Below are 16912 nucleotides of genomic sequence, written 5' to 3' on the forward strand. Positions count from 1 at the left end.
GATTAATTTAGAACCTCTGAACTATTTGGAGGTTCTAATCTGTATCCAAAAGATGAGAAATGGCATATCTGGTGGAGATGACGGAATCAGCGCATAAATGCATTTGTGAGATGACAAAGATCATCTGTTCATTATGGATCGAGGGAAAGATACTTGGCTTGTGGAGACACGCTATCGTAACTCCCCTCCACAATACTTTATCCGTCACCGGCCTTAATAACTATCGAGGAATCTCTTTCCCGCGTGTAATGTACAAGATTTTGGAGCGAACTATCCTGGACCGACTTATTAAACATCGCGAAGAATCGACTTGCTATGAGCAAACTGGTTTTCGTACTGGCCGATCTAGGATTGACCAAGTGTTCATCTATAGGAGAAATTCGAATTCAAAGCCGATGCAATTAACCTTCTAGACTTTGAAGCGGTTTTTGACTCTCCACATCTAAGCCGTCTTTTCAACGCACTCCGTGGAGCACCAGGAAAGTTCGTTGCTCGCTTGATGATATGAATCAACAAACAACTATTGCAGTTCGAACACAACAACGTTTGAGGTATTAACTGGAGTACGACAAGCGCAGTGGCAAGACCCTTCCTGTTCAACTTTACCGTCGATGACGTCATGCGAAGAACAGTCGTTCGGTGTCCTGCTGAGAAAGTTTTAGCGGCACCAGAATGCACCTTGATCGATCTCGAGTACGCCAACGGTGTTGCTAGATTCGCAGAAAGCTCAAAACTTCAACAATGTATTGAAGATGCGTCTACGCGATGATAAGTGAAAACAAATGTGCTCGGAGGGGAATCGGGGTGAATGGAATGCCGATCGAACTCGTCAATGAGCTCTGTTAGTTCGGCTGTGTGCTGAAGAATAACGGCAGCTACGAGAAAGATATATTTGGCAAAGATGTGGCAACGCCACTTCTGCATTTAGCTCCTTGATGAAATGTTTGTGCTCGAGCCCCATCACCAACGAAGCCAAACTGCGAGTCTACCTATCCAAAACTGGTTCCATCATGCACGGATCGGAGACTTGAGTAGCATACTCTAAGTCTCGCGGAGAGCCTCGGTTGCACGAAAAGGAATTTAGAAGGCTATTTGGTTACTTTTGGCCTAGCGTATGCTAGGTAATTATGCGGAAATCGATGTGGTGTACTGATGAAGACATTTGAAAGCTATCAACATCGTGCACTGCCATCGGAAGTGGCAGAAATTCGTTTTTGCTTCATTGGTCACGTATTGAGGATACCAGCAGCTCGCCCAGCTGAACGAGTTTTAAGAAGTTTGTCGTGTTCATGCTGGAAAAGCAAGCGTAGGCAGTTCAGGGGAGATTTGGCAGGATGTAGAGTAGCGACGAATGGATTAATTCTATGTAAGCTCTAGCAGAAAATCGAAAAGGTTGCAAAAAGTTATGCTCAAGGACGACATAGCGGACGAAAATATCACCCCGCCGATTAAAGGCAGCATACCATGAATTTGACGTGGTAAAGGAGTCCGCGCGAAAATCAGGGTTCCAGGATGCGGGATCTGGGTGGCTCCGCTAATCCCTCTCTCCGATCGTCGTAAGAAGCAGCGTGGAAGACGTTTTTAAGACGCTTTCAATTGCAATGTGACACTTTTGTGCACGCGCCGCATCCACGTGCAAGCAGTCGAAGATCAGTGACGCCTTTTTTGATCTTACAACATATTTAGCTATAGTATTTTACGATATAATATTTAATATATTTTCACTTGTCTTTCCTTTAATTCTTTTGCAACAAAAGAAGTAAGAAAGGAAACAGTTGTAAGCTTTACTTTCTGTTTGCTTTTACGTAGCAGAAATTTACAGTACAACCTCGTTTCGAATTCTTTATTATTATTTTTTGATTTTGTTCCATTAGCCCAGTATGCGTTTGAACTCTCGGGTTATAGGCTTCAACACTGTGCTGGACGACTTCTTTCTCAAACTCATGAGACTAAATTGAAATCATAAGCCTTGCTGTGTTCAACCGCCGCTGCTCGCGGATAAAAAACAGATGTGCTCGTATAGGGGGACTCCCGATAATGCGTCATAATTCTCGTCTAATTGAACGGCGAAAAATCCACTAGTTCTAGTTCCCTTTGAAAGCAGCATACCTTGAGGTGGTGAGGTAGTGTGAGGGAAAGCCTACAGATAAGGTTGCAGATTGCGGAATTCGAAGTGGTTCCGCTCAGCTCTCCTGAACCATCGTTAGAAACGGCGTGGAAAGTTCCACTCATGTGCACGCGCCGCATCTACGTGCGAGCGGTGGAAGAGTGAGTGAGTTAGTGAGGGCTCCGGTTCTCACGCCGTTCTTTACGACGATTAGGGAGAGATGAGCGGAACCACCCCTGATCCCGTAGTCTACAACCGCATCTCTACCCTTTCCCACGGATTTCCTCACTACGTCAGACTCGTGGTATGCTGCCTTTAACCCTTTGACGGAAGCGTCGCTCAACGATGTGCGATCTTTTTGGTCGCGTGGGACAATGCGGCTCGCCAGTGAGTTCACCACTTTCCTACAGTTATTTTTCATGTTCTCCGAGTTCTTTTTAAAGATTTTTGTACTTAGGTGGTTCACTGTCTATCATTATATTATTATTGCTATTATTAATTCATTTTTCTAATACAGCACGTAAAAGTCGGTTAGAGTCAGATACACAAAAAGAGCGCTCTTGTCAATAGGTTAAAGGCATCACCCCACGAATCTAAAGTGGTACGGATTTTCGATGGAATATTCGCATATGGGGTCGTAGATTATGGAGAGGGGGGTGATTCCGTTCATTTCTTGCTAACTGCCGTAGAAAACGGCCCGGAAGATACGGCTTCGAGCGTTCCGGCGCACTATTTTCCACAAGGAATTCGATTGGAGCGCGCCAGCCCTGTGCGGCGCTGCATCTTGCGGGCCGTTTTTTATGGCAATTAGGAAGAAGTGGACGGAACCACACCTCTCTCCATAATCTACTATCCCGTAAACGAATACTCCACCTGAAATCCGCACCACCTCAGATTCGTGGTATGCTGCCTTTAATGAATAGAAGTGATAATCGCTTTCTTCATGGGAATATTCCTCTACTCCAGATTAATGGGACAGAAAAGGAATATCCTTCTATTGCAGATTGTGCATTGCTCATCACTGCTATCGTTATACAAACCAACTTTGCAGAGCTACGTATTCCTATATTATTTATGCAAAAGCACTGAAGGTTTCTTGCATTGATACATTCTTGGCAGACAGCCAACATTCGTGTGGCGTGGCAGACCAGAGTGGCAAAAACGCTGCCAAGTGACAGTTTTCGTTTCAGGCGTGGAAAAAAATGAGGACATTCACTACTTTGTCATTCGATTATTACATTCGCCTATATTCCGTCCATTACATCTCCTTACTGTGTTAAATCACAATGAATACCACGAACCGTGGAGTATGTAGGTGTGAACTCACCTTGAGAATGAAATCCAGGGCTCCAGACTTGTTCGCTAATGCGTGACGTTATCGGAAAACCACCATTTCCTGACAAAAAAAAAACAGTGATCACCTCATATGCAGCGTAAGAAGTTTTCGTAATTGAAGGTAACAGACGATTACGTAGATGACTACTACGAAAAACAACATCTCGTAATGGATATGAACAGACATTCGACGAAATTTCAATTTTAAGAAGTGGAACTCTAGGCATGTAGCTCTATTGTCCATAAGCGGTGTATCTACGGTACTTTGGTGGTGTAAACTCGCAAACTCCTTTGTCGCTTTGTAAGATTTCCCTGTGAATGAATTGACGAAAATTGGAAAGGTTCCAAATGGCAATGAATTTATCTAACAATTGTCCTAGACAACACTGTAGCCGCAAATGAGGTCTTCACTTTCTAAAAATCACATGGATTGAGAATTAAGCGAGAGTAGTCCGAAAATGAAAATGACATGCACGGAAATGGGAAAAAGCTAAATTGAAAAGTGTTCGCGTGAAATATGAGAGGAAAGAAAAAGTTATGTGGTCAGGAAATGTATGAAGTTACCTTTGAATCGTTGCAGATAATTTTTTTGTTAAGTATAAATAATGGAAAAAAAATTGTTTGTGAAAATCTGAGAAAGAATTACCTTTAAATCATGTCATCTGTTTTCTATACAAAAGTAAATAACAGGCGCGTGGATCCCTATTATTTATCTGTAAAAGACCGTAGATATAGATTGATGTGTCATTATTTCACATTCTGTTCTGTCATGTATTTTTTCAGTAGTTCTCTTTTTTTTTCTTCGTCTATCGTTTATCGTTTATGTCTGTACATGCATTTGGGTACATAGGTGTGTTTTTGTTTTAGTAGAGTTAAAACGACACGAAGCACGTTGCAGTTGCGCAGCCGGTTGCGCTCGAAGCGGTTCGGTGGAGCGCAGCGGTTAGCATCGAGTGAGGACCCCAGCTACAATTGTTCATTGCTGCGTTTTGCGATGATCCCTCCTCGATTCAACCCCCATCTCCACCGTTTCGAGCGCAGCCGCTTACGCAACGGCATGCTTCATGTCGTTTTGACATTACTGTATGTATGTATGTATTTATGTATGTATGTATGTACATGTGACAAGAAACGTAGGAACGAAAGAACGTGTGTATGTGCGTATATGCCGTCGTATATGCGCGTATGCTTCTCTCTCTCTCAGCATTTCAAATACTGTCTATTTCTTCTTTGAGGAAACATTTAGAGGCTGAAAAACAAAACCCAAGTGACATGGAATGGTGGATATTGCCTCTAACTGAGTCGTATTTCCTCACGGAAATATTCTTCCGAAAAAGAAACATTTCTTTCGATATGTGATAACATAATAGTAAAAAAAAAATCAGGACTCATAACTGGATTCTTTGCTGAGCTGTATATCTATATGAAAATTACTTATTGCTGCTGCTAAGACGTAAAGCGGCTCACTGCTCGGGGTGACAAACAAATTCATACTCTACATATATTTGGATACAGCGACAAGGGCAGCGGGATAATTGGGAACAGAATAGAGAATCCCAACTGATACGAAGTGGATGGAGGTGTTTACTGCAGCTCTGAAATCCGCAATAAAATTTTGTGGGATTTAAAAATAAATGGAAAATGTTGTTTGGCAAGACGCATCGAATGCTCTCTGAAAGTTTTTGCAGTCAGTTGAGGAGTTGGGTATTATTGGAGGAAAATATTGTGGCTTCTGTAATAGTCAGTCAATAAGTCAGTCTTCAACGTAGATCTCCGGCGATTCACAACATCTTGGGTTGTAAATAGCCGGTGAAAGTCTACGAGGTTAAGAGATAAGAAGAGCAGGCGGTAGTAGTTAGTGGAATTGTGAGCAGACGAAGATTCCTCCGTTGCAACTGAGGATACTCCGTTGTCAAGGCAGCGCTGCGATGAACTCGTCGAGGAATAACCTCGACGGGACGAATGGTTTTCAGACGTAAGATGAGATGTGACATATAGCGTCATCCGAACATCTCTATTTCGACGAAGAACGTCACGTTTTAGTTGTTTTCTATAAAAATTTCCATTTGCCTTGATAGCAAAGTCTCATCAGTTGCAGCGAATTGTCAATTCTCGACCAGCAACTGCCTTCCCTTCATATCTTTTACCCTCGTAGACTTGCAGTGACCATCTACAACCTCGGATCGTATGAATAACCGGAGATCTACGGTGCTGACTTGCACTGACTGTTAAGGTAGCCGCAACAATTCCTACGAGGATGTTTATTGTACTTGCGTTTATTTTGCGAATCTTTGGAGAAGACACTGAAACTACTAAAAAGATCGTGAAGGGTATGCGCCGAGGAGTGTTTGCAATACTGAATTTATACATTCTAACTAATATTCCTTCATATATACTGCTATGCGAGCTGTGTGTGACTGGCGCACGTCATCGCATTCAGAATGCGACATCGTTATGATACAAAGACAAACAAATTTAATGGAGCCTCTCGCAATAGCAGCGGCAAGAAAAAGGAAAGAATTTCGAGTGAGAAATCCAATATGCCCTTCTTTTCTCACAAAGCAAATAGCATGAATATGACAAACAACATGAATATGGGAGAAATTGTTTGCCTAAGTCACTAGTTCTCGTTAACAAAATGAACCGACGAAACACATGCCTTGTCTCATGTCCTTACCGTCCCTACTCACCAAAAGAGGCGTCATCCATCACTTTGAGGGAAAAATGCTATTTAGCGTCTTTTAACATAAAAAGCAATGAATGAATGAACCCATGTTCCAGATTTAAGCGTAGCGTATCACGAACATGACGTAGTGGAGAAACCTAATGGGAAATAGAGAGGTCCGGATGCAGATTACGAAAATTGACACAATACCGCAGAATTTCTCCTTAACGCCCTGAAAAAGAACGACAGGTGTGGGAACGGCGTTTGCTCCTAAAAGTTACGTTAGAACGGGCCATCCATGTACTCGCTCCGGTTCTCTCAGCAGCCTATTCGTTGCTTTCACTTGAATACGAAGCCGAAGAGACTCAGTTGATTTTCCAGCGCTCGCACACGGACGCGGCGCTTGCACAGAACTGACGCGTCCCAACTTTTCTCGTAGGAACGAAAGTCGTCTCCCACGTCGTTTTTTTCTTAGGAAGGTTAGGGGAAACTGAGCGAGGCCACGCTCATCTTTGTGACCTACATTCAGAACACTATATCTTCGAACAGGTTTACACAGCACGTCAACAATTTCGTGATTCGTTGCATTCAGATTGAAAACAGAAATTTGTCGTGTCCTCGGTTCGCCTCAGAAACAAGCAGCAAACACCTGCTCCTGTCACAACTCTCTGGTTCCGGAGAGTTACGCAGCGGAGAGTTGTTTGCAGTACCTTTTCCGGAGTCATGTTGGCGCGTGTACAGGCTCCAACTGACTCATGTGAACTTTCTTCCGTACGCGTTCCCTTACCTCTCTTCGATTTATATGTCATTAATGGGACTTTCGGTTTCACCTTTTCCACTTATGTTGATTACGTGGGGTTTGTTATGGAGCAGCGGCCACATCTGGTTAAACATTGATATAAATATAACAAATAATTGACGCATGAACAACAAGCAAAGTAAACAAATGCGATCAGATGGGGCAAGATATACCTTGAAGATAAGTATATTCGGATTTGGCGAAAAGCGAGTTGTGGAGGTCAAATCCAAAAAAAATGTTCTAACGCTACCTAAGCAGGTTTCTTGAGGTCTGAGTCAATAAACATAAATAAAATATCAATAAAATTTGATTTAGTAATTACGCTAATTAGCATCATCACCAATTATCACTTTTTTCCTTGAACAAACGATACAGGGGAGAAACGAACAAGTAACCACCTATGCGGTGACTTACGGGAGCTAGCGGAATCGAACCTCCGATCGATTATGCTGCAGCCAAAGCGGAACCTCTTAGTGACTACACTACACCACGCTTTTTGAAGAGATTTTTTTTGCGTAAAAAAATTTTATTCACATATTCTCCTTGCGAAGAATGTAAAGAGTCAAGTGAAGAAGGCGTTCATCAGATGATAATATCTCACTAGGATTATTTTGAAATTCAAAAATGACAAGAAAATTGCTTAAAAACCTTTTTCTGAGCACTATTTTCTTGAGAGAAGCGTCTCAGAAATAGTTCATGACGACCTTAAAACCACCACCTATATAAGTACAAATATAGCAAATTAAGAAATAGCAGTAAGTATAAACATAACTCATCATAGCCTATGAGTACAAATATAAAAGCACACGTATAATTGGCCTATATTACGTTATATTACAAAATTTATTACTATAGATACGGAACATGGGGCATCTCAAACCCAATTTGCTCATATATAACTCATATATGAACATATCTTTTCTTAATGTAAGAGTTTTCTCCAGTGGCTTACGAGGGCTAGCGGACATAAGGAAAGAATTTATTCTTCCCTCCGTTGCTATAGGACGTTCGTAGCAGGAAGTCGATATTATCAATATTAAATGATGCTATATAACAATAGAAAAAATATGAATACTGGAAAGTCTTAAAATCACAAGAATCCAAGCATAAAAGCGACAATAGGTTTTTATTTCCCTTTTGATTCTTCACAAAGACTGCTTTCTTAATGAGAAAGCAGTGGCAGAAGCTAACGGCTTGTAACGGCGACAAAGCAAATTCGCGAAGAACGAAAGGTTTAGAGAAAAAACCATGAGAAGCATCGAGTAGACGTCTGTGCTGCTGGAAGAGGAGGTAGCAGACAATGGTCAGATTTTTCTATGGTTGCAATAAGGGGGTAGTAGAAAATATGCAATATATAGGGTCACGCAGTTGTTTGGTAATTATTTAAGATCCTGGTCCTCGTTAAATAGTTGCTGAAGTTTTTTTTCGGAATAAATGATTCTATGAACGAATTTTTTCTATCGAGTGCATCATTTTTCGAAATTTTTGACTTCGATTAATTGTCTAATGTCAGAATAAAGAAGGGGACTAAACGCAAGAAAAGGAACGTACTGATGTGTTAATGCATTGATATTGCTACCAATTTTCGAATTCCAGCATTTTCAAAGTACTTCAAGGAATATACAATAAAAATGATATTTCAGCAAAGAAGCAATTACACAAGAAAATAACGAACACGAAGCACCGGAAAGCAAACTGATGTAAGATGATGGGATAAGAATGAAAAATGCACCAGAGGACGACTCTTCGTGACGAAGAATAATTCCAAGTAATCCGCTGTGCCTCATATATGTACGTATGCCAACAGCATTCAACTAGCCCTTCAACAAATATTGCACGACGAAGAAACAATTCTGAAGGGGGCTTTTCGGGTGAATGTGAGAATATAAAAAAGCGCAACGCATAGATTCGCCCACGGAAACCCGCCGTGTCTGAAATGACGTTGTTCTGAGCTCTCCGAGCCACTACTGACAATGAAGCAGAGAAGTAACTGGGAATGAGCGTAGGGGACGGCGGTGTGTTGCCGCCTATGGCATTTCCATTCAGCAATGATGCCAGAGTCAGAATTCGGAAACGACATGCTGTCATGCATGCCGGCAAATGCCATAGTTAACAGCAGAAAAGAAATTTATTGGGGAAACAAAAAAAAAACGTTGCTAGATAGGTGAATGCTCTTAACGTTTTCTAAAAAAAAGCACTCCACAGTGGTAGGAAAACAAGTGCTCAAAGAAAAAGAAAAATGCAAAACGAAATGAGATAAGCCGTTGTTTTCTGTGAGAAAGTTCTAAGTTCTTCTTTGTTGCCCATCATTTCAAAGGAAAAGATGTGGCTTTTTTTCAAATTTTCAAGTTCCAAATCATATTTATTAAATTTTTTAATGAAGGAGCTTAAGAGACACTGAAGAACTTTGTGAAGTTTTAACTCCTCGATATTTTACATATTTTACTGACTTCAAGAGATTGGATCATTTGACTTTGGCTTTTTAGCACGGCAGAAAAAAACGATCAAGTGCAGCAGCAAAGAGCAGGGGAAAACAATTCCCTCAAACTAGTGGAATTTGTTTACTAAAAACATTCGTGAGAACAGAACAAAAAACATACAATAAAATGAGTTGCTCCGGATTGGGAACCAACTAATTCATTTACCGCTTGCGTCACGCTCTGCATCAGTCCGTTGACGAATGAATTCATGAGTAGAACAAAGATCATGCCATACGTTCATAAAGAGCAAACAGACAACCAGCGAAGCAGTAATACTCTACATAAGTGTCGTGAGAAGTAGCATGTCCTCACTCCCTAAAATTACAACAATTATCGTTAGTCCATGCTGATGTTTACTTATAAATTCCAGCTGAGGACGTAAATAAAGTAGATGGAAGAGAAAAAACAGAAAAGATAGAACGATGACGACTAGGTCTGTCATCTTCACGCAAAAATCTGTTAATCAAAACTAAGACGCAAGAATTACGGGAAAAACAAGTAGTATTGAAAACTTTTAAGCAGTCTAAGAACTACTTCATTTATTCATTTTATCTATAATTTATTCTACTTTTATTTATTTATTTATTTTCTGTATTTTGTGCTAATCGTACCATTAACGAATATTACACTTCCTGTGGTAGTCTTTTTTCATAGTTGCAGTAAACAGCATGAACCTTCTTTTCACTTGTGAACAAACAAAAAAGTACTAGAGTTGTGATGGCGCTTTGCTTACCGCATCCAGAATTCCCAGAAGTTAACCCGGAATGCATCAACGTCTGAAAGAGTGCAGTTGACAGCACTGCTGACACTCCAGATTACTTTCAATTCATTCTGTTATTTTTCTCCGGAAATAATTTTAAGGAAACTAAGAACGTAATTAAATCCGAAGATGGTACAAAACAAACAAACAAATACCTATGAAACGCTGCTGCCAATTCTGCCAATTCTGTCTCTCCACCTTTTTCACTCTCTTCTTTTCATATCGATTATTCATGAAATTGATCTACATTCCACTACAAAGGCTTTGCAAAGTTTCCAAATATAAAAACAACTTTTGAAATATGTATATATATATATATATATATATACATATGCAGTACTTTTTATAGTAATTATACAAATCTGAATAAATTGTAATAAAAGTAAATAATAATAAATAACCCTAAATATACAGGTACCATGTCGAAAGAAGTAAATAATGGTCCAAGTATACATGTAACCAAACTTTTAGACAGCCACAAAAAAAAGAAAAATGAATTATGAGTTAAAAATGTAAGCGGTGTGACTTCGTATACAACTGGAGCACTGTGCACTTTGTATGTACTTATTATAAAACCTAGGTATTGCTACAAATCATTGCACTATCGTTAATGAAAAAGAAGGTGTGAAAATTTTCAGAAATCGCTAATGAGTTGGCATGTAATGAGACGGCAGTATTACCACAAAGGCGTGTATTTTTCAAAGAGCAGAAATTAAAAAAGAAAGAAAGAAAAGGAAAGGTAGAACCTTAGATTTGTACAGATTTTTACACCTTAGAAAGGTGGAAAACTAAGCGAAATGGAGTGTGGAAAAAAGTTCGGCAGGTTAGTAGAAAAACGAGAAGAAAATCCCTATCTTAAAAGTTTATTCGTCGCAAATTTTCCCCCATGGATTTCTTTTTTTCGTCTGGGTTATGAGAGAATAGATAGCAGAAATAAAGCAAGCACACCACGTCAGCGAATGATTCACACGGGACGTTGAATGAAAAATTATTTATGTCCATCCAGCCATAACAATCTCAACGGCTTCCCGGGAAACCTGAGATGTTGAATGGAGTGTCGCGGTGAAACGGCGTGCTTACGGGTAATGTGCATGCGTAGCGATAATTCTAACCGAGAACATGCTATTTTTGGAACAGTCGTCCAGATGTCCTTTCCTCATGGCTTTCCTTCCAGCTATATTTACGCGAAACCTCTACAAATCAGGGCGAAAACTAAAAATATTTTGAAGTAGAGATGGATATTAAACATAAATGAATGATAGGTTCAACTAGTGAGTTCTTTTTTTTCGCGAAAAATCCACAAAAAGGCGCATAGCAGCACAAACCAACCGAATTTAACCATAAAAATTATTACACAAGAAAAACAAACTAATTAGAAATGGGCTTGACAAGGTGCAACCAGCAGCGCTATGTGAAGGAAAAGATCCAGAAAAAGAAGTTTTCTCGTGTAATACTAAACTTTTTATTTTCTCTTACTGTGTCTTTGTGATATGATATTTAGCAATGCTCTGAATAATGAAAATTGTTAACAGAGAGGCTACGAGAATGAAAAAATCTCAGACAATCAATCAATCTTCATTTAAGTAGAAAAAAATTGAAAAGTGATAAGAATAAGAAGATAACCAGTACTTTTTCTTCGTGACGTAGTTTTTTTTGTCTATGTCACCATCCATCTTGTTTAGACTTCAAAAAATTTCTAGTAAACCAGTAATTTCGCAAATTACCACAACTAATACTAAATCTACTCAAAAAACTGCTAAAATCAAAATTATTTTCTGAATTACGGGTTAGTTGTACTTATAAGATATTAAGTTAACTGTAATTGTAAGAAGGCAATTAACAAATCTTTGTTAGGCAACGTGAATTCTAAACCTTCCTAGTATACTTTAAAGCTCTCCATTCTATTGAATACTAGATCTTGTTGTAAAATTCCGCAATCAATGAGTGAAAGTTACAACGAGACGAATATATAAGAGTGGTCAAGACCTCACCTCTACAGTTTTTTCTCAGATTGAAAATGTCCTTTGACTGCGAAAAACGAAACTAAAACACTGAAATTTAATGCTGACATACTCCACTCGGAGCGTGGATGCTGGCACGATGGTGATAAAAAACAGGAAATAGAATTTGTGTTTCTGAACAGCTACGTGAAGAATATTCAGTTTATTCATGAATCCTTAATGCCATCGTGAAAAAGGAACTGTTTTTTTCCTTTCTAGCATAGCTAGGTATAATAAATGTGAAGTGATAGGTTTGAAAAAAAAAAAGACTTTTATTCTAGAAACGTTCGAGGAAGTGGAAATAATGCGTGGGGAAAGGGGGGTAGATAGAACGTCGGGAAGAATTTCCGGTCAAATTATTCACTATCTTCTGAAGAGAAATAGAAAAAACTAATTCTCACAGGGACATGTTGATATATGAGACATCCGTCTCATCAAGTTGTCACTCTTCAGCAAGCTAACTAAGTGAAAAAGTTCCGGAATTAGCTCTTTGCTAAAAAAAACGATAATCCATGTTGGGAAGAAAAAAAGCGGAATATGTCTTTAAAATAACGATTGGAGAATCTTTTCGAAAAAAAAGCCTCCACGAGTAGAAAAAAGCTAATGTTAGCCGATGGCGACGTAGGAACGAATAGCCAAGCAAGCACCACTAACCTAATTTCTTGCTCTGCCGGCCATGAAGGCCCAGTTTATACGCTTCGGCTGTCGTTGGACACGCTAGCGAAACAAATACAAAGAAATATCGAACCCATAAAATGTCAATATACTGCGAAGTTGTCATTACTAGTTAGCTAGGAAGTAACAAATCAACTTCCTCAGATGTCCTTTGTTCTTTCCCCCTACCTACTACAAATCTGCTCTTCTACCTCCGCTAAAATGCCAACGTTAGAAATTTGTTCTTGCGCTATGATAGAAGAAAAAGTGAAAAGAGATCAGCTTTCACCATAAATAGGAGGGAAACTTTCCGAGAAGAAAAACAATCGATATTGTAATATGAGAATTTGACAACGTTGCAATAAAGAACGAATGAAACTTCTGAGAATCATATAATATTAATTAAAACCTTCACTTCAAATGTAGTAAACAACTAAGAAAATGCATGCGATGCGTACATTCTGAGAAACGAGTATTCAATTCCCAGGATACGTCGCCGTACATGTAACATACGTCAAATCGTTTTCTGACACAGGGAAGTCCGGCGCTCGTTCCAGGCACATTCAAATCGCGTATTGTGCTAATGTTCCGATTTCCAAACATCTAACAGCAGCCAAATGTAGAAACAGAATATCGGCTTTAACTACCATTTACTAATTAATTGCAGTTTTCATAAAAATTCATTGACTTAAAGTAAATTAAGTAGTAAGTAAAGTATGCCAAATTACAGTACAATCCGTATAGATTTGGTATCAAACCACTAAACTCTATAGGAAGTGGAGAATTATTGCGGAACAGTCCTCTTCCTTAGGATATGACGCAAATGGGAATTCAATTTTCATTGAAAGAGCTGCTATAGATATGCTATTCACGTGACGCGACCACATAAATTACCCAGATTTATTACCAGAAAGCGATCAGCGTCGAAGGAAAACCGCAGAAAGAAGGAACTTCTTCGAACTTTGGGCAGCTGCGAAAATGACTGCTAGCGGCGTTTTTTCCTGGATCAGGATACATAAAGTGGTTTTTTTTTCTGAAGAGTAACGAAGCACATTCAAGTGCAGCGATGTCCGAGTGGTTAAGGAGTTGGACTTGAAATCCAATGGGCATTGCCCGCGTAGGTTCGAACCCTGCTCGCTGCGAACGTTTTACAAAAGTTTCAAAGGAGAGCACCAATGCGAATAAAAATTATCGATGTTATCATGTATATTGATAACTTGACCTAAACCTAAGCAGAGAGAATCCTCTTGAAAAGTACTGACGTGCTCAGGAAAGGACTCAAATTATGAAGTATGATAGTTTCGGTCTCTAGGACGAGTCTTTACCAAACTTAGACAAGTCGGAAAATTTCTGGCGGTGCATTTTTTTGTCGTCTGCCCAATGTACACCACAACCATTCTAAATCTGTAATGGTACATATGAGTGGAATTATGTTGCCCTTCAGCTTTATGGCACTTCTTGTAGGATCAAAATAAAAGGAAAAACTTTTGGCGCTGATTTTGCAAGTGATAAGAGGAACAAAGGGAGTTCCCGGTGCCGAAAGTCTTCAACAAAGGGCTGCACAGTGCGGCAAATTTTGTGGGACAGTTCTTGTAAGCATGTGAAAATGATTGAGTTGCTTCGCTTCTCGACGTGCCCTACTTCATGTCGCATTGCAATATTCATATGTGTGAATGTGATCCTTGGGGAATTTTATCTAGTAGAAACACGCCGCTACTTGAAAACACAATCGTCGAATTCCTCACAAGACATTTATTCCGATTCCATATTAATATTTGATTGGATAATAAATCTAATATTCCACGCAAAAATGTTGAGAAAAAGAAAGGGATAACGACGCTGACGAAGAAGAAAGTGAAGTTTGGAATAAAAAGACGAAAAATCTGCTAAAATGGAGCCAGTGCACATGAATCTGTCAAAATCTGAAAAAAATGAACAACATAACAACAAAAGAGTGCGTTCGACGGTAGGAACAATGAAAATTTTTGTCGTTTATCACTAAGTGCAGGTCTATTTCTTTTTGAACAGAATTGAAAGTACTTTTTCTGAAGTGAATTACGTTCCGAGAAAGTTCCGAGTTTCTGAACTTGTTCCGAGAATTTGTGCTGAACATCGGGAAACAACTTAAAGGCATTACCCCACGAATTGGGATGGTAGGATTTGAGGTAGGCTATGCTTATACGGGATCGTAGATTATGGGGAGGAGGGGATGTGACTCCGTCCATTTCTTCCAAATTGCCGTAAAAAAACGGCTCGGAAGATGCGGCGCGTGCACAAGGTTAGCGCACTCCAATAGAACTCGTTGTGGAAAATAGCACCCCGAAACGCTCGAAGCCGCATTTTCCGGGTGGTTTTTTTCGGCGATTAGGATGAGATGAACGGAATCACCATCTTCCCCAGAACCTACGGCCCCGTGTAGGCATAACAAACCTCACCTGAAACCCTTACCACCCCAGATTCGAGCGGTGATGCCTTTAATGAGAATAACTTGAAGCAAATACTTCGTGAGTAGAAGATATAAGTGCCATATCGCCGTCTACTTAGTTGCTGTGAAAATTCTATTAGTTCGAAAAGATCACAAAAACCTACTCTTCTAAACACTTTCGCGATTGCGCTAATGCAAGAAAAGTTATCTTTAGAGACCACAATCTGTAGTCTCACAGTATCCTTATTACTTATATTTCTCTATTAAGAGCATATATGTCCTATATTTTCAGAACTCGAGCTAAATATGGATTTGTGTGAACGTTCTAATGACAGATGCTTGATTCACTGTCTCAAATCTGGATTTCACGACTCTTAATCGAATTGTGCGCCGGCTAAGTGCAAAAATTGTGTTGAAATTTTGGCAGCGATCATTCTCGTTTTCTCTTTTCTTGTGGTGACAGCAAACAGTGCTCCAGCTTGTACGATACGGGGAAGATGACTGTGCGACAGCGCTGTACAAATGTTGGCCCGTACAAAGAATGATAAGCTGTTTTTTTTAAATGATATGCAAAAAAGTTCGGAGATCTCGTGTTTATATGGAAAAAAAATTATATGGAGTGTCTGGATGGATTTTCTTTGTCCTTTTACATGCTGTGGGGTTTGAGAAAAACAGTCAACTTCTCCAGTTGTTCGTTCCAGATTGAAATGCAAGTGACAACAATGTAAAACTAATTCCATACTGGAAAACTGGTGTTCGTCATGGACCACGAAAAGTCCACCAGGAGAATGGGACAACCTAAGCGAAGAGAAGAATGGGTATTTAAGCCTACGAAAAGTGCTGAAAAAAAGGTCTGTTCTAAAAAAAAGAGAAAAAGAAGAAAAAGTTCGTATTATTTCAAAAAATAATACGAACATAACAATTCACCAATCATACGTTATGTATAAATAAATAAAGAATGGATTTTTTTATAACTCGTTAAAATTTCAGAATGCTCTGAGAGAAGGATTTTCACCGCAAAGTTTCCTAGCAACCAAATATGTGTTTGACTTGTCTACCTACATATGTATGTACGTTTATGATATGCATAAATATATAAACATAGCTAAATCGGAAATGTACATATCAATTTTTTTTTGTTTTGTGTTCTTGAGGAGCTGCGGAATTAGGGCCAGACTTTTTTTTATACTTAAGCACTTTTTTCAATCATTGCCTTCTCGTTTCTCCCTCATCTCATGCCAATTAGAGGTACTCAACCAAAAATGAAGTGGTCGAATTGTATTTAGATAAGAAATTATCCATTTTAGAACACAAACACCAACTGGAGAACCATTCAATACGTCGATACTTTACTTCCTGACTGGTATGGAAATAAATGGCGTTGAAGCAGTGATTTTAGGAGAAGGGGACCTAAGTTGTTTTGAATTTTGCTGCAATCGTGTAAGAATTTGATATCTTTGAAACACTCAGAAAACTAACAGCATGGAGGAAAATCTAACTCGTCGACAAAAACGAGGAAGTGAGGATTAGAGAAAAAGAGGAAGAATTAATATATCAATCTGAACATACAAGAAACGTAGTGTAGATAACACACGATGAGTGGTGTTTTGCTTCACGGCTGTATTTTCAACTTTCTTCTTCCGCTTTACTTAATGTTTGAAACGGGACCACGAAGCAGCAACAAATT

At 39.3% G+C, this 16912-nt stretch overlaps 1 protein-coding gene across 2 annotated transcripts in view; it reads right to left on the minus strand.

The window, feature by feature from the left end:
* Positions 1-9614, minus strand: part of RB195_000997 (uncharacterized protein) — a gene marked incomplete at both ends in the record, with an annotated part of 42346 nt that extends 32732 nt beyond the window's left edge. Inside the window, one exon of one of the 2 annotated variants that reach the window (XM_064197574.1) lies at positions 9552-9596. In XM_064197574.1, the coding sequence (XP_064053454.1) occupies positions 9552-9596 (45 nt within the window). Of the gene's footprint in view, positions 1-9551 lie in introns of both variants that reach the window. The other variant, XM_064197573.1, reaches the window with a different exon arrangement.
* Positions 9615-16912: the final 7298 nt, after the last annotated feature.

The sequence above is a fragment of the Necator americanus genome, chromosome IV (genome assembly GCF_031761385.1).
Source record: "Necator americanus strain Aroian chromosome IV, whole genome shotgun sequence".
Classification (NCBI taxonomy): domain Eukaryota; kingdom Metazoa; phylum Nematoda; class Chromadorea; order Rhabditida; family Ancylostomatidae; genus Necator; species Necator americanus.